The following is a 25,419-nucleotide window of genomic DNA, read 5'->3' on the forward strand; positions in this document are numbered from 1 at the left end:
ACAGAGATAAGGGTCTATGGTAACTAATACTGACTTCCTCTGTTCTGGAGGGACATGGACGCTACCCCAAGAGTGAATTTGTGGTCCCTCATCCATTGATCTAGGTTGTTCCAGAGAAGTGGCAGTCTCTGGGAGATGTATCTATTGCTCCTGCATGACCTGTTCATGGAGTGACCCTCTTGAAGTCTGATTTATGAATGTGTAGCATTTCCATCAGGGCCGGGTCAGAGACTCCCCAGTAAGCCAGGCACAGGTCACCCCTTAGCAATCTGTAGGAGACCAAATACGGTGACAGGGCTTTCAGTCTTTCAGTGTAAGACTTGTTTTGTGTACCCTTTTATTTCTTGGTGAAAACCTTTATGGTCTCTCCAGTTGATGCAGGTATCTGGAGAGGTACATGCAAATGAGAGCATTGTACTCTGTTATTTGGTTTCATGAGGGCTGAGTATAGCTGAATTATAACATCCCTAGATCTAGATGCAATGCCTTTACTTATAAAATGGGCCACATGGAAGGATTTTCTTCATACTGTGGATATGTGATGGTCAAAGTTCAGATTGCTATCAACTTGAGCCCCCAGGTCATGTACCACTGGGTCTCGCTTAAGGGAGTGTTGTCTATAATGTAATTAGCTGGGATATCAACTTTCCCAAGGGGAATAATAATGCATTTTTGCATTTAGTTTTAATCTATGGCTTTGGCACCAGCTACTTGTCTGCATTAAACCTGTCACTAGTATATTAACATAATTGGGGGACTCAATTATTGCTCCCAATTTGTAGTAATCAGCAAACTTGGTCAGACACAGGCTTTCCAAGTTTGCCTGGACTTATAAGAAATAAATTCAGAAAAGTAAGGGGCCCAGCATAGAACCCTGTGGTACACCACTGGTGACTGGTCTTTTGCTAGAGGCAAAGTCACCCACTATGACAGTATGTGTCCTGTCACTGAGCCCATTGGCTACCACTCTGGTAATGTAGGGGTTAATTCCCAATTGGCAGAGTTTCTTTATAATACCTGAGTGGGGGAGTGTATCAAATGCCTTGACCACTAGGTCAAGATAGATGATATGCACTGTCTTTTCCTCATCCAGGGCCTTGGTGACTTTGTTGAAGAAGTCAACTGTGTTTAACAGGCATGATCTACCTTTAATGAATCCGAACTGGGTTGGGTACAGAGTTCACAAGGAAACGGTACAGTGAAGTACAGGCCAACACTAAGGGTCTCAGGCTAACAAAGTTCGCAGATGACTGCAAGCTGGGAGCTTTTATTGAATCCCCAAATTATGTGGATATTCTACAAAAGGGCCTTACAGAAATAGATGCTTGGTGCCAAAGCCATGGCCTCAAGCTCAATGCCAAGAAATGTATAGTTATCCCCTTTGGGAAAAACATATACCTGTGAATTACCACATAGGTGGCAGTACACTAAACACCGAAAGTGTGATAAGAGACATAGGGCCACAGATGGGCAGTGGTCACACCTTCGAAAACCACATCACCACAACAGTCAGGAAATCCTTCTATGTGGCACACCTCATCACTAATGGCTTTTCTTTCAGAAAAAAGGAGGTCATTGTCCCACTGTACTCATCCCTCATTAGACCCATTATAGAATGCAATGCCCCATTTGGTATGTACCTCTCAAGACATCTGCAACAACTGGAAAGGCCGCAGAAATACCTCACTAAAAGAATCCCAGGCCTAAAGCAGATGCCCTGTGCTGACCATCTAAAAAAACTCCAGCTATACTCTGTCACATATTGTCTACTCAGAGGTGATCTCTGCTTAACATACAAGGCCATGTCAAACCCAGAGCTGTTGGACATGCAACACTGAAAGAAATCCCAGTCCCTCAGAGCCACATGCTCCAGGGATCTAAACCTTGTCATCACAATGAACAAAACATGCTGGAGGGATAGGTTCCTGACCAAGAGACTCCCCAGACTTTGGAATAGACTGCCTGTACATGTCAAGCAAGAGTGCCTCTTTGGCTCTCTTCAAAAGGAACCTTGATGACTGATACTGAGCTTGTTTTGCTGATTTTCAAAACAACAAAATAGTAGAATGAGCTCTACTGAGAGTAAAGCAGGTGGCAATAAGTCCTGTTCTTGTGGAGTTTAGATTTTGACTAAAAGAGATTTCATTTAATTTATTTTGTCAATCCCATATCAAAAAATATTGTTTGGCATTTTCATACTCGTATTCACTTACGCAAGCATAACTCTCAACTTCTTAGCAGAAAAAGTCTGGCCAAAGGCAAAAATAATGTGGGGACAAAGCCCCAAAAATAGGGACAAATTTTACATATTGCTGTTATAAACTTAGAAGGTTGCTAACATAAAATTTCTTGTATTACAATGTATTTTCTGAAAGATATAAAGCCTGAAGCTGAAACTGGGTCACCCCAGTGGTGCAGCAGTTAGCATTATTGCCTTACAGCTTGAGGTTCTCTGGTTTGATTATTGGCTGGGGTGCCTTCTGTGTGGAGCCTGCATGTCCTCCCTGTGGTCATGTGGGTTTTCTCTGGGTGCTCTGTTTTCCTCCCACATTCCAAAGACATGTAGTAGGTGGATTGGACACTCTAAAGCGGCCTAGGTAAGAGTGAGTGGTATGAATGAACTACTGTGGCAGGGCTAGCCACCTCTTGGTGTAAAACCTTGGCTTGAGATGATTATCACTGCTGAAGTGACACCCTGACCCCATGTCCAAAATGGGAAAAGGGGTTATGGATGGATGGATAAAGCCTGAAACTCAAATGCCTGTCAATATTTAGTGAATTTACTTCACACTAATTTGCCACAAGACTTCAGAAAACTACAAATTTTATGAAGAACAGACATAAAATATGAGGCAAAATGCTGGACATTCTGTGAAAATTTGGACAGTTGAGAGCTATGCACACAAGATAGCTCTCACTCTCTCTCTCAATCTAAAACACACACACGTCCACACACACACACACACACACACACACACACACACACACACACACACACACACACACACACACACACACACAAATACATGCATGTGCACAGACACATTTATACCTATATCTGTATCTTTATCTAGATCAGTATCTAGATAGATATAGTGCAGATATATTGTTTCACCAAGCTGCCCTTTCATGAAAACAAATCCATAGGAGCTCATCTTCAAAATTAAGAAGCAACTACTAACTTGTGTCTTGCATGTATGCATGTCAACTCAGCTCAGCATTGCTGATCATATTAATTGCTGACAATTTTAAGTAAGCTAAGCAAACTGTGTGAGTTTTTGTTTGTAAAGCTTTTTTGTAGTTAAATATGCAATGGAAATGCTTAACCTTTTTGTTTTGCCCATGGGGTTTTATTGGAAGATAGGCTTATTGTATTGTGTAACTATGTTCTCATTCCAAGCTCTGAACCTCTGACTGTCCCATTCATTGATGATCTCTGTACACCACTGATTTCATTATTCTAACTTTACAGTGACCTGCACATTCTTTAAAGAGGAATGTTCTATACATCTCCAAAATTATTAGTCAGGCTTAAGCCTTTAAATATGCAGTGTTGGCAATTTTATAAGAATTTCCTTTTTGTTAAAATGAATAAGTTATAAATTAATTTCCTTTTTGTTAAAATGAATACGTTCTAAACATATATTATAGAACTCTGATATCTCCTAAGTGACATAAATGTATACTGATTATAGAAACATGAATTTGATATGTTGTTCTTATTTTACATGTAGGGCATATGGAGAAGCCACATATTCAAGTGACTGTCCATGAATCAGAACACAAGGGCAGGAAAGTGACAATTGAATGTAGTACCTACGTATTCTTTGAATGTAATTTGGTAAAATTTCAAAGCACCATATGGCAAATGAAGAGATATTCCAATGGCGGTGTATTTTACTATGACATTCAGAATGCTACAGCAGAGGATGAAAGTTATTACCAGTGTTACTGTAAAACTAGTGTGGGTAATGTTCACAAAAGCAGTCTTGCTGTTCCTTTAATCCTAAATGGTAAGTATCCACCACCGCATGTTGACATTCAGCTGAAGCTTATTTTCCTTTTATTAAGCACATGGTTATCATGATAGCCAACACTGTGAGCATTCAGAAATTCAAAAGCTGACTTAAATATTAAAGATAGTAAGTGGTACGTAAATATACGTCATTCAAGCTGAAAAATTATATGGTGCTGCTTACTTTGATGGATTTGAAGTCTTCTTAAGATGCTCAGTCTTGCTGGCTGAATTCTGCTAAAATCAAAGTTTGGTTATATTTGCATTCACAGTCTGTTGCATACAGAAACTTGCAGAATATACACTGATGAGAGAATATACTTTGCAGCATCAACTTTAGAGCAGTAACAAATAACTTTTTATAATAAACCAAACGGACTAATGTTGCAGCTTAAAGTACTGTTCCACTTTACTTCCCATATAGTACAGATGATGTGAGAGATATAACATTTACCTCGAGACAAATGTGTCTCTACAAATACCTCTAACATAACTGGATCTTTATATACATTTTTAGTCATGCACATACATATACATTTCCTCTTGGTATTCTATTTTGGAGAAATGCTCATCCTGTAAAAACAATACTAATTGTTGCAGATGCTGACACAAACCACTGACTTAATGATATTATTGTTCAGCTTTTCTGGCAGTGTGAACATCCTGTTTTTTGTCTTTAGTATTCTGTTTGTATCTTTGTATAAGAACGTCTGTTCTTGTGCCAAATGCAGGAAAAAGGAAACACATTGTAACAGTGTCATAAACATGTCCTGTTGTTTAAGGAAACATAGTGTCCATTCTTTTTATATGCAGAAAAGCATGTCAGTGTTCTTTAAAAGCAGATTTTGCATTTTTGCTCTTGCATGCATCAATTTTTTAAGTCTGAAAGGGAAAAATGTCAAATCAGCAGATTCCTTATTTTCCAAGCAATGGTAATTTGGTATAGATGCTGATCACATATTACTAAACTCTATTTCTACATTTAAGTAAGCTTTATCTTATACCTTATTTATGTTGCATATTTGTAGCAAAATTACTTTCAACTTTAGTATATTGTTGAGCACACTCTAACAATTCCCTCTTTTTTATTTTAAACTAGGGAAATAAATTCAGCATTATTTGATAATACTTTTTCATTATGACAATTAACAACAGTAACTTGACTAGCTTTTGATAAGCAGACTTTAATACATGTAAATAATATGCAACCAAGCATTACAATAACAATAAAAGAAATTAAAAATACAGTGATTTTTTCCTGTCCATCCTGTAAATAGATTACTAAACCATTCACTCCAGTCATCATTCCAGTTTTTTCTAGTATGTTGAGACACTTGTGCAGTCACTTCTAAATGTTCTTTTACAGATTCTGTTTTGTCTGGAATAAATGTACAACATTGTTCTCCTATTAAAGCACATGTACCCCCTTGGAATGCTAATATGTAATCTAATGCCATTTGATTTTGAAAAAACATAGTTCGTATTGCTGTCATTTTGTATAGGGATGTGCATTCTTTGCATGTGTGCTTATGTGCCTGTATAGTGTGCATTTATGTTTGTGTTTCTGTGAAAATTAGTTCTGTGCCTTTTAAGTGATATGTATGCTAGCATGTTTTGCTCTACACTTTGTATTTTTGCATGGTTACTAGATTACTAATAGATTACTAAACCATTCACTCCAGTCATCATTCTATTTTTTTCTAGTATGTTGAGACATTTGTGCAATCACTTCTAAATGTTCTTTTACAGATTCTGTTTTGTCTGGAATAAATGTACAACATTGTTCTCCTATTAAAGCACATGTACCCCCTTGGAATGCTAATATGTAATCTAATGCCATTTGATTTTTCAAAACCATAGTTCGTATTGCTGTCATTTTGTATAGGGATGTGCATTCTTTGCATGTGTGCTTATGTGCCTGTATAATGTGCATTTATGTTTGTGTTTCTGTGAAAATTAGTTGTGTGCCTTTTAAGTGATATGTATGCTAGTATGTTTTGCTCTACACTTTGTATTTTTGCATGGTTTGCTGTGCGTTATGTGTGTTTTTGTGTCTTCTGCATGTTTTTGTCTAAAGGAGGAATTCAGTAAAATCTACAAGATTTTTTTTTCATGTACACATAATTTTTAGATTTAGTAAATGCCTTTTAGTGCAAACACACTCAAACATGGTAACTTCCATGCAATCCAAAGTTCCACATAAGCAGGTGAATATTATGCAATTTAGCCATGTGGAGCAAGTCAACAAGCCAAAATGTATCCATGTAGACTCCATGTCTGTGTTCATAAGATTCTATGCAGACAGAACGGAATGTAAAATTCCTCAAATATGGACATAACTCCACTGAATGCATAACATCATTTATATATATATATATATATATATATATATATATATATATATATATATGTGTGGAAAATGTACAGTGTGGATGTTTGAGAGAGCAAGTGAATAAAATAGTAAATAGTAAAATAACATTTATGATGTAGTTTACACAAATGTACACAAATGTACTGTAGGACCTTGTGTCAGGTCTATGCAATGGTGCATTCATGCTGTTACCCAGCTCACATGGCAATGAACTGAGTATGGATGTATATGGAAACGAGCTGGAGTTCCTGAATTGCAAAAAGGAACAACCGTGTCTGCATAATTACTTTATGTAGGCTCCCACACAATGTTGGTATTCCCAATGGATGTGGATGATATCAGGGATGTGCCCTGTTACTTTTAGGATATTTTAGTTCTCAGCACACATGTTTGTGTGGTGTGCCACATAGCTTAGCATGTTTGTGCAAACAGACCACCCATGTGACAGTGATGACATAGACTGCTATAAATTAAAACCGGATATATTCAATTAATAATATATACTATTATATAAGCTGTGCTGCGTGGCACATAGCAGTGCATCGTGCAATAAAATAGGGCCTTTAAATCATATCAGTTACATCCTAGGCAGGTGAGCTGCATCATAATTAGCCAATCCTACATGGTGCATCTACAGCAGAACTGTATAAAGTATGCTTACACCCTACATTCTGATTTTCCCTCAATATTCTGAACCATTGGAGTAGAGACTTGGACATTTTAACTGACATCATGCTATGGGCTGCTGCAACTATTCTACATTCATATGTGCTAGATGCTGAAGTCAGTGCTGCTGGTGCTGCTGACAGTAGGCCTAGACAGAGAAGGAGAAGAGTGTTCAGGCCCAGGGTAATCTTCCAGAAGCTACATGAGTTGGAGATTGTAGAGCAATACAGGGTGGACAGGAAAATATTACAAGAGCTCAGTGAGCTCTGCCACCCTTAACTCAGATGCAGGGCCAACAGAGGGTAACCCTTCCCAGTGGAAATAAAGGTACGTTAACCCCTTAGGATACTAGCTACAGGTCATTTTCAAAGACCAAATGAGGCATGATGGGGTCTCACAGACATCTGCAACCAGGATACTCCACCAATTTCTGAATGCTATGCTGCCAAATGCCAGTGAGCACATATCTTTTCCCCTTGACCCTGAGGTGAGGACCAGCAATATGCAACAATTCTACCATGTAACGCGCTACCCTGAAGTACTGGGTACCACAGATTGCAATCATATACACATCAAGGTACCACCTGGTGAGCAGGGTAGAATCTACGTTAACCACAAGGGGTACCACTCCATCAACTGTCAAGTCACGTGCAATGCCCAGGGAATTATCATGAATGTGTGCTGGCAACCGTGGCAGTTACCATGGCTCCCACATCTGGCATACATCACAGCTGTACCGGATGTTTGCTAGGGGGGACATCCCACACGGCCATTTACTGGGGGATGCTGGCTGCGCCTTGGAACCATGAATGATGACACCCATCAGAAATGCACACACACACATGGAAGAACACCATAATGAGGCATATGCACAAACTAGGAACATCATAGAGTGCATGTTTGGGCTTTTGAAGTCACGGTTCTGGTGCCTTGATATATCTGATGAAACCCTGCAGTATACTCCAGCCACATGTGCACAGATTTTCAGAGTACATGGTATGCTGCACAATCTGATCCTGTGAAAAAATCTGCAGCACGATCAGCAAAGGGAAGGGGTGCACAGTCCCCCATCACTGTCTAGGTCACCACAGTGGGTCTATATAATAAGGTCGATTTCTCACTTTAGCGAACGGCATATTGAATGGAAATGCTGTTCATCAAACTGGTGAAAGTGAGATTGCAGTACAGTAAAAATTGGGAAAATTGCCCTTTCCTCACTGTAGTGTGATTTCAGAGTTGGTATATATAATTAGTGGGGGGTGTGGGAGGCATAGCCCCCCACAATCACAAGTTCGATGAACAGCATTTTTGTTCAAAATGCCATTCACTAAAGTTAGAAATCGACCTTATGATATAGACCCCACCACAGCCACAGTCACAGGATGACTCAGAGGAGGAACTCAGTGCTGATGTCCCTGTAAGCAGATGTAGGCATGCTTAGTATGCCCTGAATTTGGCTAAGAGACAAACCATAGCACATTCCCTAACAGTCTAGGGACCTAGGGTCTAACACCTTACTCCTACTCACATACAGATATTAAAAATGATGCCAGCCAAATCACACATCCTGTACCTATCCATGTATTGGCTCTGTACTTCTTGCATCAGACAGAGTCAGCCCTGAACTACAGTTGTGTCAACTGCTGTACTTCCAAGGTAAGTCCATAACCTACATAGTATAGTGGATTATTTTGTTATGTCACTGTAGCTATGGTCCGAGTATATTATTCAGGCAACTATACTGGGCTATATGGAAAGAAATTTCATCCACATGGGACTACCGACATCCATTCAACTAACATGTCACCATTTGTATTCAGTAGGCCTGATGTATGGAATATTCATGCAGTCCTACTCAAATGATTACCGGTACATCATGCAAGGTACATGTTAGAAAGTGAGGTTCAATGATAGTCAGACTAGTGTATGCCAAGTAGAACATGGGCTTTATTTCCTGCACCCCTCAAAACAGTTGTGTCCCACTAAATCACCTATGCTATATGAGCATTTCACAAAGTGAGTATGCCAGCCAGCATCAGGACAGTAATGTACAATTTGAACTTACATTTTATGTGATAGAGAACTGACAATAGCAAAATACTTATTTGTGCTGAATAATCCCCTGCTTGTTTAAGCAGCTTCTATGGTGCAAAGGATTAAGGCAGGTAGCTTATGTGATGGGGTTTAGGGCTCTAATCCTGAGATATCCAGAAATTTTGCATGTGACATAGTAGTCACTATAGTTTTACAGACTGACTCTGTGTGTACTATACCAGTATTAATGTACTTCACATATTAATTACACATTTGCATCTGTGCCTCATATCTAAGACCTAATTAAAAAGTCTTAGGTAATATTTTATAAGTTATTATCAGAATTGTAAAGTTTCAGACATGAAACCATATATCTGGATGCGTATGTTTAAAATAAATCGAGTACCACCTGTAACATTATGCACTACAACAATATAATAACAGCTATGAATGACAATTTGTGTTGTGATATAACTTAGATAGATTTGACAGAGCCATACAGAAAACAATGAGCAATAAATTAGAACAACTAGGTACTGATGCACCCTTGATAAGATGGATAGTTGCATGGCTTACATATAGGACATGGCAAGTATCATACAGCAATTGGACAAGTGAAATACTTTGTTGCAGTCAGGGTATCCCACAGGGCTCTGTCCTATGCCCATACTAGTTTAGACTTGTCTTTAGACCTATCTTTTTCATCTGAGTTTTTCTACAGTCTGTGTGCAGAAGACTTGAAAGTGGGTATACTGATGTGGTACAGATGGAGCTTGTCTGCAATATAACCTGAATAAATTGACCATTTGGGCACAGGACCATACTATGCTAAGGAATGCATCAAATATTAAGCATATGAGATTTGGAAGACATAAATTGAAAGGCGAAAACTAAATAGTTTGTGATGCAAGTAATGTGTCTCCCATTTTCTTAGATGCTTAGCAACATGCAAACAGTCCAAAAAATGCTTCTGTCCATGCCTGTACACTTAGTTAAGCACAGAGTAAATCTGTTGCTCCTCATACAATTTTGCTTAAAATTTAAGTATATATGTATGTATGTATGTATCTATATATATATATATATATATATATATATATATATATATATATACATATATATATATATATATATATATATATATATATATATATATATATATTATATATATATGTATTATATATGTGTGTGTGTGTGTGTGTCTGTGTCTGTATTGCCCTACATCCCCAGATCATGGAGAGTAAAGCTGTACTGCAACACTTATAATGCTAGACCAAAGACCAAAAGGAAGGTCTCAACATTAAATAATGCACTGACAAAAATGTGGAAGTGCTTAGAATAACATGTTGCAATTGGAGGACTATTAGGATATTTGGAGCTCAGAGTTCTGGCAGTCTTCTCTCATATCATGTGTAAATGATACCAGATTTGAAAGCAAACCACAATTTAGTGTGAAACACACATAGACATGAGGCAAACCTGTGTACTTGCTACAAATATCTGGATAGTGTTGATTCATGCCATGTCTCCCTGTAACAGCATATCGAAATGCTGAAAATGTATGGCATAGTATATAAATATGTATATAAATATGTATGTATATATATATATATATATATATATATATATATATATATATATATATATATATAGTGAAGTCATATGTTTGCATGTACAGCAGCAACACCACCCACATTTACTACAGCTCCCTGTGTCTGCTGGATGTCACCACCCATACATTGAGAACTGAACAAGGGGTCTATATTAGAACACCAAACATTCAAAATTTCGAGTGTTCTAATATCGACCCGTTTTCAGCAAAAATATCGAAAAAACAGAAAACTGAATTTTTTCCTAGGGAAAGAATTCAGTTGTCCATTTCTGTTGCTTCGGTATTTTCAGCGCTGTGGTAGAAAGTTATGGGTTGGGTTCAGGTAAGTGTGCAATTGTGTGGACGTGAGAGTTAGGGTGGGTTAGGTGAGTTAGGGTTAGGGCATGGGTCAGGTAATTGTGCGATTGTGTGGACGTGAGGGTTAGGGCAAGTAGGTGAGTTAGGGTTAGGGCGCGGGTGAGGTGGCTGTGTGATAGTGATGGACCTTAGGGTTAGGGTTTGGGTTAAGGTAAGTGGATAGTTAGTGGTGTATGTATAGTTTAGTGTAGGGTTAGGTGTAAGAGTTTAGGTGCATGTGTGTGGATTACTGTTTGTTTGGTGTGCTTGTGCTGTGTGTATGTGTTTTGGAACAGCGAATGTTTTCCTTAGGAAAAAAATTGCTGTTCTGCATGTTCGATGTTTTAAATTTTCGATTCATAGGGTTCGATATTAGAACACTCGAACGTTTGAATGTTCAGTGTTCTAATATAGACCCCTGAACAAGTTGTGTAATGTATTATGTTATATGCACACATATTGACAGGGATAATTTATTTTTGCCACAGGCTTGCCCATATAAATGCAAACACATATGGCCAGTACTGGCTACTGTTGCTACACAGCTAGGCTACAAAGCAGTTTTCTGACTGTTAGTCTACTAGTTGCAGATGACAGTAGGAAGCAATGTGACTCTGCAGGCTTCACAAGCTGTTCAAAACAGGACCTGTTTATGTTCTCTAGGAGGACTTCACCTGCAGTCAGTTGCAATGCAGACTTGAGCAGTGGCACATGCAATAAGTACTATGATCTGTAGTGTCTAAGCCTATAAGTACGGATTCTAATCTCACCATTTGCTGTGTTTGTCTGTGTGTGTGTGTGGGGGGGTATATCTCCTCAAAAAGCAAGTGTGAACACCACACTGATTTCAAAACTGGCATTGCTTTGCACTCTTGCAGTTGATGCAAGCCTCCAAACTCTCATCCTCCACAAGGCTTGCTGATATTATCTATCATAAGAGGACCAAAAGCCATGTCAATGTCAGACTTAAGCCATGGCACCTGCAATAAGAACTCTGATGTGTAAGACTAGATAAGCAGGGGGTTCTAATCTTACTCCAGCCCACTGGGTATGTTCAGGTGTGTATGTGCAACTTCCTAAAAATAAATATGAATCCAGTACTGACTAAAAACATACAGGGTTTTTGCACTGTTTTGGGCCTATCAGGTGATGCAGGCCTCCAAAATCTTGTCCTCCACAAGGCCTGCTGATGTCATCCACTATAAGACTACCTAAAGCTGTACTAATGTCAGATTTAAGCTGCGGTGTGTGCGTTAAGTACTGTGATCTGTAGTGTATAAGACTGGATAGATTGGGGGTTTAATCTCACTCGAGCCAACTTGGTGTCTGTGTGTGTGCTGTGCAGTGTTCTGTAGACATAAATAAGTTGTGGTACTATTATCACTGCACCCAAGTTTGTGTGTGTGGATGTTAGTAAGAGCATTTTAAATCAGCCTATGGAATTTTAGTATTATTGGAATTTACAAGGTTAATGGCCCTAGGGTCCTTAAAATCATAGCCAAGTTGTTACTCTTCTTTACACAATCAGCACCTATTGGCCATGTCCAAGAGGATACAGGTGGAAACACCATGGTGAAATTAACCTGATGTGGGAGTCTGTTCCAAAAGTGTGTTAAACTCTGATAGACAATGCTGTCCCTCCAGCAGGTAGTATTAATGTCACATACCAGGTTAACATCTATACATTAGTAACCCGTGTACCATTTGACTTATGGATATGAAGAAATTCCAATACAGCAGGGTCAGAGACTGCCTATTATGCAAGGCAGAGATCACTTCTGATTAGTTTGAATGACACACACTAAAGTGACAGTAATATCAGATTACCCCCATTGACAGATGCTGAAGAACTGAATCCCCCTTTGTGAGGAACCTATGTGGTCTCTCCAATTGTAGGTGCTTGAAAAGTTACAACACCACCCACATTTACTACAGCTCCCTGTGTCTGCTGGATGTCACCACCCATACATTGAGAACTGAACAAGGGGTCTATATTAGAACACCAAACGTTCAAAATTTTGAGTGTTCTAATATCGAGCCATTTTCAGCGAAAATATCGAAGAAACAGAAAACTGAATTTTTTTCCTAGGGAAAGAATTCAGTTGTCCATTTCTGTTGCTTCGGTATTTTCAGTGCTGTGGTGGAAAGTTATGGGTCAGGTTCAGGTAAGTGTGCGATTGTGTGGACGTGAGGGTTAGGGCGGGCTAGGTGAGTTAGGGTTAGGGCAAGGGTCAGGTAAGTGTGCGATTGTGTGGACGTGAGGGTTAGGGCAGGTAGGTGAGTTAAGGTTAGGGGACGGGTGAGGTGACTGTGCGATAGTGATGGGCCTTAGGGTTAGGGTTTGGGTTAAGGTAAGTGGATAGTTAGTGGTGTATGTATAGTTTAGTGTAGGGTTAGGTGTAAGAGTTTAGGTGTATATGTGTAGAATGCTGTTTGTTTGGTGTGCTTGTTTTATGTGTATGTGTTTTGGAACACCGGATTTTTTCCTTAAGAAAAAATTTGCTGTTCTGTATGTTCAATGTTTTAAATTTTCGATTTATAGAGTTCAATATTAGAACACTCGAACTTTTAAATGTTCAGTGTTCTAATATAGACCCCTGAACAAGTTGTGTAATGTATTATGTTGTATGCACACATATTGACAGGGATAATTTATTTTTGCCGCAGGCTTGCCCATCTAAATGCAAACAAACACATATGGCCAGAACTGGTTACTGTTGTCACACAGCTAGGCTACAAAGCAGTTTTCTGACTGTTAGGCTACTAGTTGCAGATGACAGTAGGAAGCAATGTGTCTCTGCAGGCTTCACAAGCTGTTCAAAACAGAGCCTGTTTATGTTCTCTAGGAGGACTTCACCTGCACTCAGTTGCAATGCAGACTTGAGCAATGGCACATGCAATACGTACTATGATCTGTAGTGTCTAAGCCTATAAGTACGGATTCTAATCTCACCATTTGCTGTGTTTGTCTGTGTGTGTGTGTGGGGTATATCTCCCTAAAAAGCAAGTGTGAACACCACACTGATTTCAAAACTGGCATTGCTTTGCAGTTGATGCAAGCCTCCAATCTCTCATCCTCCACAAGGTTTGCTGATTTCATCTATCATAATAGTACCTAAAGCCATGTCAATGTCACACTTAAGCCATGGCACTTGCAATAAGAACTGTGATGTGTAAGACTAGATAGGTTGGGGGTTGTAATCTTCCTCCGGCCCACTGGGTGTGTTCAGGTGTGTATGTGCAACTTCCTAAAAATAAATATGAATCCGGTACTGACTAAAACATACAGGGTTTTTGCACTGTTTTGGGCCTATCAGGTGATGCAGGCCTCCAAAATTTTGTCCTCCACAAGGCCTGCTGATGTCATCCACTATAAGACTACCTAAAGCTGTACTAATGTCAGATTTAAGCTGTGGTGTGTGCGTTAAGTACTGTGATCTGTAGTGTATAAGACTGGATAGATTGGGTTTTAATCTCACTCAAGCCAACTTGGTGTTTGTGCGTTTTGTGCAGTGTTCTGTAGACATAAATAAGTTGTGGTACTATTATCACTGCACCCAAGTTTGTGTGTGTGGATGTTAGTAACAGCATTTTACATCAGCCTATGGAATTATAGTATTATTGGAATTTACTAGGGTAGTAGCCCTAGGGTCCTTAAAATCATAGCCAAGTTGTTACTCTTCTTTACACAATCAGCACCTATTGGCCATGTCCAAGAGGGATACAGGTGGAAACACCATGGTGAAATTAACTTGATGTGGGAGTCTGTTCCAAAGGTGTGTTAAACTCTGATAGACAATGCTGCCCCTCCAGCAGGTATTATTAATGTCACATACCAGGTTAACATCTATACATTAGTAACCTGTGTACCATTTGACTTATGGATATGAAGAAATTCCAATACAGCAGGGTCAGAGACTGCCTCATATGCAAGGCAGAGATCACCTCTGAGTAGTCTGAATGACACACACTAAAGTGACAGTAATATCAGATGATCCCCATGGGCAGATGCTGAAGAACTGAATTCCCCTTTGTGAGGAACCTATGTGGTCTCTCCAATTGTTGTAGGTGCTTGAAAAGTTACATACCAAAAGGGCCATTGCACTCAACTATTGGTCTGCTGAGGGATGAGTACATGGAGGTTAAAACAACTTCTTTTCTGGAGACAATGCCCTCACTTATGACATGAGCATGACAGAATGACCTTCTTATCACTGTGTAGACTTGGTGGACTAAGGTAAGTTAGCTGACAACCTATGTGCCCAGGTCTCTCACCTGTGAGTATGTATGTAAGGTGTTGCTGTTGATGTGGTACTCAAGCTGTTACTGAAAGCAATGATAATACACATATCTGAATTGCTTTTAAGGCTACAACTTTGGCAACAATTATTTGTTCAAGTAAGACCCTCATGTAGGATGTTGACATACTTTGCAGATTCTACGACCGCTCCCAGTTTGGAGGCACCAGCAAACCTTGTCAGCCACAGACATTTACTTTGTGCTTGTACTTTGGATAAATGGATTCCAAACAGTAGAGGACACATGACTAAACACTATGGAACACCACTGGTTACATCTCTGCTATTGGAGGTGGATTCCCCTATTTTGACTATATGGCATCTATCACTGAGGCAGTCAATGACCTCTCTAATCATATAAGGGTTGATGACTGGTTGAGTGTGTTTGTCAATTATGACTGAGTGGGGGATAATGTCAAATGGTTTAGCTAGGTCCAGGTAGGCTTTATTCACAGATTTCCCCTCATTCAGGTACTTGGTGACTGTCTCAAAGCTGTCCACCAGGTATAATAGACATGATCTCACTTTGACAAATCCAAACTGTGTAGGGTCAGCTGCTTGGAGATTACCTATATCTTTGTTGATAAGGTCCATGATGAATTGCCCCAAGACCTTGCAGATATGGCTAGTCAGGCTAATAAGCATATAGTTTCTGCAGGTCAGTGGATGCACCACCTCTGTGCAAGGGGATAAGGGTGGCTATTTTCCAGTCAGCTGGGACAAAGCCATCATTACCCTATGACTGCAAAAAGTTCCCAGTGGTGTTAGTACTCTATGTTGGAGCCCATGTAGGACTCAGGCTGAGATGTTATCTAGTCCCATAGATACTGTGTTTTTGTCCTTAGAGAGGCCATTTTTGATCTGCTCCTTAGAGATACAAGGTAGGTGACAGATATTAGGGATGCCAGGGGGTAAGTGTGGTGGGGACAGGGGAGTGATGGTTTTACAGAACCTGTCAGCCAACAGGTTAGCTATGTCAACAGGTTCTGTATATATGGTATCATTAACTATGAGTTTGGCACAAATGAGGATCTTTCCTTTTAGGTTACAGATGTAACTACAGAATGCCTTGTGTTTGTCCTTTGTGGAGGCAGATAATTTGGACCAATATTTTTTGGAGGACTTCACAACAACTCTTATTTGCTAGTTTAAGCTGTGGAGGGAGCAGTTCCAGTTTATGGGGGATCCCTCCCTTACTCAGCAATGTCTTCCCATTATTGCAAAGCCTGTTACTTAACGTTGTCCACCAGGCAGGTTTGCTCTGCCACGAGGAGGTTGTTGTGTTCATATCAGGTACAGCTCAGTCAATGGAGTCAAACAGGTGTTTGTAGAAAGCATTGGTGTAGAGCTCGGCATAGTTGCCAGTTATAACTGAGAGTGGAGGTGCAGTGAAGCTATTTATACCATCCCATAGGAGGTTATAATCTGATTTGGTAAATTTCTTTACTGTAGTTGCAGCAAGGTGTGTGTGTGTGTGTCAGGTGTGATACCTACTTTGAATGAGACTGATTTTTGGTCAGATCTCACCATGGAGGACCTCACAGTGGGGGTGCTACAGTGGTTGTCCATATTGCTAAGCACCCAATCTAATATGTTAGCTCCCCTTGTGGGGGTGTCAACCAGCTGTTCCAGGCCATTTGAGTTAATGAAGTCAAGTAACAATTGGGCAAGTGAGTTTTAGCATGATTAATCTACCCAGTCGGTAGGTAGTAAAAGTTACCCAAAAACATGGTGTCCAGATGTATCTTGATGGACTCATGTAGATCCAAATAAGCAGAGTGGGTGTCCTCATTCATGGAGTGGCTCCTGTAGCTGTCTGGCAATTACTTGAATAGGTTCCCCACAAACAGTCAATAGCACCTGAAATGTATCCATGGAATCATACTGTTTAACCAATGTGGGTGTGCATGCATCCTTAATGAATATTTACACACCACCACCATTAGTTTGCACACCTTCAGTTTGAGGTCTGCGCATATGGAAGGAGGTGTAGCCTGGTATGGTTGTGGTGCTCTCCACAGCCTTGAACCAGGTGTCCTTGACCGCACAAATGTCTGTGCGTTGCAAGATGAGGACAGTTTTCAGTGAGTTCCATTTCCTGTTGACACTTGGAGCATTTAGAAGCATAACCTTGAGGTTGTTTAAACATGGGGTTTTTACAATTGAAATTTTGACCTTGAGATACCACCTAAAAAGAACACTATGGGGGGGGGGTGGCAATAGCCTTGGCCAGTGGCCAACATCCCAGGGGTGACAGATGAAGAACATCTGTGGCAAGGCATTGAGGTCTGTTGAGCATGTCACTCCAGGCTAATAGTGGACCCCTTAGACTGACACCGGGTGCTAAGCCTATGATGAAGTCAATCATATTCTATTTGCATTGCAGCATCATCCTAGGTGAAGATAAAATAAAGATGATGTCCAAGGCCATACCTGCCTGAGACACATACTGTGAGAGCTCAGCCATGTCTGTCATCACACAGTCCTGAGATGTACATTAAAGTCTTACACACCAACAGGAGCTGTTATGTAGTCATAACAATAACTGTTGTTGACAGACTTGAGTGCATGCGTGATATGCCATATCCTGACACCTCACAGACAGCTTACTGCGACCTTTCCCTTATCTAGCCTGGTGAGAGGAACATCAACCTATGCCTAATATGTTTGATTTTGTGTTTTGTCATAAGGGATTTACCAGTGAGACAGTGGTGCATTAGCTATTATGTGTAATGTGTTCAGCAGAGGTAGCATTATGTGTAGCATGCTTGTGTTTCTGTTTGTGAGGTTTCTGGTGTTTAGGTGTATTTCTGCTATGGACCTCTGCATATGTAGGTATGTGTGATGTGAGTTTGAGTGGAGTACAAGGTGAGGTTGACATGTTGGTAACTCACTCATTGTCATATGTACTGACTAGTGTGTGATAGAGCATGGATTCAAGGTTTTTAATGTAGCTGTATCTGTCACAAATAGTGTTTGTGTGGAGTAGGAACAGAAGTTCAGAGACATTGTTGACATCTCTGTAACAGTCAGAGATAATGCTATTAACAATAGATTATTGCTTGGATATACATCACTACAGGCCATGGTTAGGCAGTGGCCTGACTGATGCTTACATGTAACATGTTATTACCTTTATGGTGTCATTATAAGGTAAAACAGTGCCTGAGAGTGTGGAATAACATAGTAGATTGAGTACAGTACTTTGCAAGGCTTGTGGCACTTGCATAAACCATAATCCTGTTATTAGGTAGGGTTGCAATAGCATACATACAAATGTGACAGTGAACAACTCTAGTAAAGTAAGGGTCATGCTGCTGCACCCTTGGGGTTCACAGCCTAAAACACACTCTCTGTGGGGAATCTTTGCAGTGAATATGTGCATGTCCATGCATGCACAAAAAACCTGCCCAACTTTGCAGTTATTACTTTACCTTGCCAGTCTATAATGTCTGTCAAACAACCAGACAGAAAGTGGATGTTTTGTGAAATTATGCTGGAAAACAGTTTAGTGTTCTGGGAACATAAATGTACAGTGTGATATACCTAGGGCATGTGGGAGGGACAAAGACATTGCCCAAGGGTGGCCACCCCTCTGCAGTAGTCCTCACATCCATGTCACACAGATCACCACCATTACATGTTGATGGCCAGGCTGCATGAAATGCTGTGAAACCGTTACCTAACATGGATCACTGCCATTGTGGAGCTTGAAAGAGCAACCTTGGACATCTATGTCACCTGAGAATTAACCTTATATTGTGATGCAGCATTTGTGTTCCTAACCACCATCAGGTCACTACCCTAGTCAAATGATACGAGCCTTGGAACACAATGCATAATACATGCAAACATCAAATGATTGGTCTAGTGGCTAATTAAGGCATCTGCCTGAAAAAGGCTACAACAAGCCTATAGAGCCTTGAATCATGTGTGAAAAATGTGTGTGGATCAACAAACAGGCTGTGGCTGCTTCTTATCTTGAGCTTGGTGCTAATGTTTGTCTTCTGGTGAGAGACAAAGAATAGGAGTTTTGTTTCCCACCAAAGGCAACTCCCCTCTTTTCAGCATTCTTCATAGGGTAATTGTTTTCAGTATGCACTGCTTGATTAGTGTGTAACTTCAGAATAACTGCCTAAATACTCCATCCTTAACTTTACAGGGTGTATGTATTACTTTCCCCTCCAGTGTTTGGCAGTGCTCTGTACAGACTCAGACACTTTGGGTGACCTTTTTCTCAGATACCATGATGGCATTAGCTCCAAAACCGAGTTGCACACAGGACAACCTGCATGCAGTGTTAAGCATTGTCCCCATAATTGCAGAACAGATACTTGTGACATTGAGTGATATTATCAATAATGCAACTGTTTAATCAATAATAAAGGATTTATTGCAATGGATATGAGGATTCCCACTGTGACCTTTACCATCCTGGTGGATATAGGCATCCGGAGGCTATGTAGAAATCACCCCATGCTTACTGACAACCACTTCATTATCAAAGAAACTGATATGGTTTGTGAGAGATGTATATACACAATGTCACTGGAGGCAAAGCTCTCACATAAAAGTACTCCTAATCTCAATAAGGTAGTCAGTGGTACACAAGTCACACCCATCACACAAAATTCAAAGCAGACATGAGCTGAGGCACTGACATGTAACCTACATAAATCGCAAACACTTTGTAGAGAAAGTCCAGATAATTACCCTCAGCAGATCTATATGCACACTATGAAAACAACACACATATCAACACATAAAGCAACATGTCATGGAGGACAAACTATAAACCCATAAGTCAAGCTGACACATAATCCAACATTCTAGTTACTACAGACTTCATGCAAATGAGGAGCTGTCATTGAATCCCACACTGACACAAATGTTCTTCAGGTGGGGCTGACAGAGATATACAGTTGCTGTCAGGGGTCTATATTATGTGATCGAACAGTGAAATGTTCAAACACATAATAATCGACCCCTAAATGACAAACCGGCAGAATGTCGAACGGTTCAATGGAGATCTCTGTACAGTGCGGACATGGAAGTTTTCCATTGTCTGCAGTGTAGTGTGATCTTGGAGTTGGTCTATTTAAGTAGTGGGGGGTGTGGGGGCACAGCCTCCCATGTGGGGGGTGAAGGGGGGGCCTGTCCGCCTGCTTACAGAGTTTTTATGTTTTGTTTGGGTGTTTTTATTTATTTATTTATTTTGCCATTCGATATTACAGCATTTCAACATTTAGGGTCGATTATTACATGTTTGAATATTTCACTGTTCAATCACTTAATATAAATGGGTTGTCAGAGCCATGGGCTAACACTAAATACCAAGAAATGCACAATGCTATCCTTTGGAAGTCATCCACCTCTGGTAACTATCGTACTGTCAGCACACCTTGAACAGTTGACTGAGTAGTCCATGACTTATGGACATAGATAGTGATCTAGTCTTTGCAGGTCATGTGTCTGTAATATTGTGGACATCATTCTATGTTGCCCGACCTATAAACAAAGATATGGTATGCAAATTCAAGGAAGCCATTGTTCCCCTGTAATCAGCACTCATCACACCTATTATCGGTGCAATGCCAACTTTGGTATGTAACTAACTAGGCATATCCGACAACTGTAACATCCACAGAGGTTATTCAGTAAAACACTATAATGTGTACATAACATGTCTTATGTAGACCACATCAAGGCCCTGTCCATGTATTCAGTCTTCTACTTGCTTTGGAGTAGAGGTGTATGCCTGCCATACAGGGCAGTGTCAGACCCCACTGTGGACCTCTTGCATATCCACGAAGCAAGTAGCACCAGAATTACTTGTTAAACAGACCTAGACCTTGCCTGTGGTATATATAGTGCATGCTGGAGAGACAGGTATGTAACCAAGAGACTGCACCCTATATGGAACTTTTTCCACATCCATGTGAAGCAGAGTTCCACCCTAACATAAATCAAGTGCAAGTTACACAACTGGATGGGAAACAGGACAATCATACCTGCTTGTGGACCCATGTCTCTAATAGACACAGAGAAACTGTAGATGGTTGAATCCCCATATCATGGCTTCTAGATGTTTCAGCTCCCAAAACCCTACTTACCCTTACCAATGGTATCAGACCTTTACAGTGTTTAGGGATGCATGGCAAGGCTTAAGGAAACTCATGTGTTTGTTAGTCTATTAAGCACATATGAACCCCTGAACTTATACTGTGTTACCTTTCTGATGACATTTGTCTTCTGTGCTGACATTCAATTCTGTGCTCTGACGTTGATGGGTTAATTTTCGATGTGTACTCATAGGTGTGACCTACATAATTCTGACAGTGAAAAATAAGCATTTCCATGTGACGTCTGTCATTGTTTGCCTACACAACCATTACAACAGCATCCATCATAACATACATACTTTATGGTTGTTATAGTCATAAATAAATAACATTAAGAATTTACCTTGTATGCCTTCAGTCAGGAACAACACTTCAGGATGTGCAAACAGAAATTTTATTCTTACAGTGCTGGGAGACAATCTTCATCTTAGATAGATTAACCCTCATGACAGAGAAAAACTGCATCTTTATACCTTTTTCTTATCAAACTTTTCCTGCAGTTTTATTAAGTTCTAATGACTCTAACAAATGAAACTTTGCAAATGTTCTCATCCCTTGTGATTTTCCCCTCAGCCTTCACATGAACACCTTCCTATACATGATCCATCTGCTTCAAGGGGTCTTGTTTTCTGACCTTTGATGTTTCAAACCTTCTATAGCAACAGCACACTTCTAGCCTGGAGGACTCAGGCTAACAAATTCTAGCTAACATGCCTCACTTACTTTTTCCTTGTTACATATTAAAAGAATGCAGTTGAAGCATGGCAGTAACTTCAGCTTATGAAGCTGTATTTTCCACAGCCCTGCATACAAATTGTATTTGTTTTTTTTTAACAATCATATTATTGAATCATTAATGAACTGAAATTAATATACAGTTTTAATAAGCTGATCCTGTCCCATAACAGTTTCCCTCCTTTGACATTATCAGTGTCATATAATGCAGGTAATTATATTTTTATTTTTCCTAACTTGCTAAAGTAAGCTTCTGCATAATAGTAATCATCATCATCTATTAAAATAGAACTGTCATTGATTGGTACATGCAGTGGCATTTCATGTGCAGGTGAGGTTAAACATTTTGTAATTACAGCCTTTAGAACAGAAAATACCAAAATGATCACAAATATAATAAAAAGTACAATGACAATACCCTGGATTATGCCAATTCCCAGGTTACCAAAAATACTGCCCAACCATCCAAAAAGCATCCACTGTGTCCAAATCTTTGGCCCTTTGCTCCATGAAATTTGCCAGTTTATCCTGTTCATCATGAAAGTCACTAATATATGAACAGCAACAACTCCCTGTGAGGGCACATGAACCCCCTTTTGCAGCAAGTATTATATCAAGTGCCATTCGATTCTGTAATATCACAGTTCACATTTCAGTCATTTCTCCATTTGCCATCCTGATTTGATGTGAAGTTTTGTTGGCCGCCTCCTGTAGAATTTGAGCAAGCATGGTGATTTCAAGCATTGTCCTTTGTACTCCATACTCAGGATTAAAGATTGAAAATACTTGCTCTGCCCAGTGGATTGCTCACTTATTTCTCAGTCTACCTACTGGTGGGATTTCAAAATGTTGACTAACAGGAATAATATAGTCTACAAAGCAACATCCAGACCAGTTTGTAGGCAACCAGGGGTAGGCACGATCACCACAGATGTAGTAATGGTCACTTATCACGCCCATGCCATGCCCCCAGTCATAGCTTTTTAAGTGCAAAGAGTCACACTTTCATGCCTGGTGGCATTACATTTGCTTTTTCCTACTGGTACAGTCCCATTTCTGGCATAACATGTGTCTCCATGATATGTGGTTGCAACTTGAAGAGACACAAACTAAGAACCACAAAAAAAAAAAAACAATGAACTGCTTCCGAATAGACAACTTTATTGGTTAAGCACTTTCATTCATAAGAACTTCATCAGAACCACATTCAATGTAAAAACACACCCATTTGTACCCCTTAATGAAAAATCACATGTTCCAATGCAACCAATACCATTAAAATACATAAAAAAGTGTATGTTAACCCATTACATACCATAAAACTTCAATTTCAACAATGAACTTATGGATCAAGAATCATTAAGTCCAGGGTGGTTACAACATTTAAAATCAATTGACATTTTAATTCATTTTTTTTTCTAGATGTTCTTCTATAATCCACCCCGTCCATCTATCTTAATCTGTTCTAAAATCATAAAATTAAAAGTATGTGTATGTCTCTCAACATGCCTATACAAGGCGTTCATAGTTTTTTGATTCCTTATGTCCAAAATATGTTCGTACACACGTCTTCTAAAATGCCTCTTACTTTTATCTACATAAAATGCAGTACATGAATTACATTGGGCTAAACAGACAATACCAGAAGTATTGCAAGAGGAACAGCCCTTCACATAATATGTCGATGAATATGAATATATCGGAAATAGTTCTTTGTTTTTTTGTGGTTCTTAGTTTGTCCTTATTTGGTGCAGCTGCGGAAGAGACACAACCTTTGAAAAATCAGTTACATTATACCAGGTTAGACTGATGTCATTAAGGTCCTTCTCAAATGACACATGTGATGCAGGGATGGGAATCATAGGAATCCCTGCCTTAGAATGATTAGGTATATGCGAACATATCCAGCAGTTTGTTTTGTTTAGATGTTTGACATATTGTCGAAGGACCAGCAAGAAGCTGTTTTCTCTCAACCAGTTTACAGAAAGAAACAGCAGAAAAAATAAAGCAAAACTCCCTGTTATCGCTAGATTCATCACGGACTGCTACTAAAGCTGATTTCCTCACTGGGCATATGATTTATCTGTCGCACCATAAGTTCTCTCTGTTGGCTGTGATGATTCTTCTAGGGTCCTCACATGGCAGGTCTTCTTGCAATGAGATGAATGGATCCATGCTGGTAGTCCTGCACAGTGAACAGCAGTCAGGGTCATCAGCAGGACCTGGAAAGGACCTTTCCACTTCAGGCTGAGGCTGTTCTTCCTCTGGAAAATTTTAAGGTAAACCCAGTCACCTGGTTGTAGTTGGTGACAGGGCTGGTCAGGAGGCTGTGGTTATGCTGGTCTTACTGTTCAATGATATTGCTGCAAAACATAAATTCTTGCAGTATGAAATCATAGCATCATCTGATAAGGTTAAATCGGCATTTCCCACTTGAAGGGTAGCTGGAAGGGCCATGAGTCTCTCCATTAATATTTTATTCGGACTCAACTTCCTGGTGGCATTCAGTGAGGCCATCATACTCATTAATGCTAAAGGAGGGGCTTCAGGCCACTTTAAGTGGGTTTCAGCACAAATCTTTGAAATTTTATTTTTAAGGGTCCTGTTCACCCGTTCCACTAATCCAGATAACTGTGGATGCTTGGGGCAGTGAAGACTCAACTTAGTATTAAAAACTTTACATAGTCCCTTAAGTAATGCACTATTAAAATGTGTTTCTGGTCGCTATTAACAGAACATGGTATACCAGATCTTGGTATATTATTCATACAAAAACTTTTGACAACTGTGACTGCATCTGCTTTGTGACATGGGTAAGCTTCCACCCATGCAGAGAAAATACAGACCACAGCCAAAATAAATTGAAAATTATTAGTCTTGAGCATCTGGATGAAGTCCAGCAGTATGTTAACAAAATGTCCCCAAGGTGGAGGTAAACATGCAGCCTTACTGCTGGCATGTTTAATTACATTATATTCTAGACATACACGACAATTTGGTACATATTGAAGTATCAAAAAGGAGACATGAGGGGCATACCAATTTCAGGTAATTTGATTAAATAAAGCTGTCTTACCTGTATGGGCTGGTAGATAATGTGCCCTTATCAGGTCAGGTAGCAAAGAGGCAGGCGCCACCAGTCAGCCATCCGGATGTCACCATATGCCATCGGAGGATCGAATGCATCCATCCTTGAGCCACCTCTGAACTTCTCCCTGTGATGCTTAGCT

The 25,419-nt window shown here is 39.8% G+C and overlaps 1 protein-coding gene across 1 annotated transcript in view; it reads left to right on the plus strand.

The window, feature by feature from the left end:
- LOC122808793 overlaps positions 1–25,419 on the plus strand; it is a 1,139,808-nt gene that overhangs the window by 852,160 nt on the left and 262,229 nt on the right. The window contains exon 8 of the mRNA XM_044079839.1: positions 3,735–4,013. Within this exon, the coding sequence (XP_043935774.1) occupies positions 3,735–4,013 (279 nt within the window). The remainder of the gene's footprint in view (positions 1–3,734; positions 4,014–25,419) is intronic.

Source organism: Protopterus annectens, chromosome 1.part1 (assembly GCF_019279795.1).
Source record: "Protopterus annectens isolate FY-2018-M chromosome 1.part1, PAN1.0, whole genome shotgun sequence".
Lineage (NCBI taxonomy): Eukaryota > Metazoa > Chordata > Ceratodontiformes > Protopteridae > Protopterus > Protopterus annectens.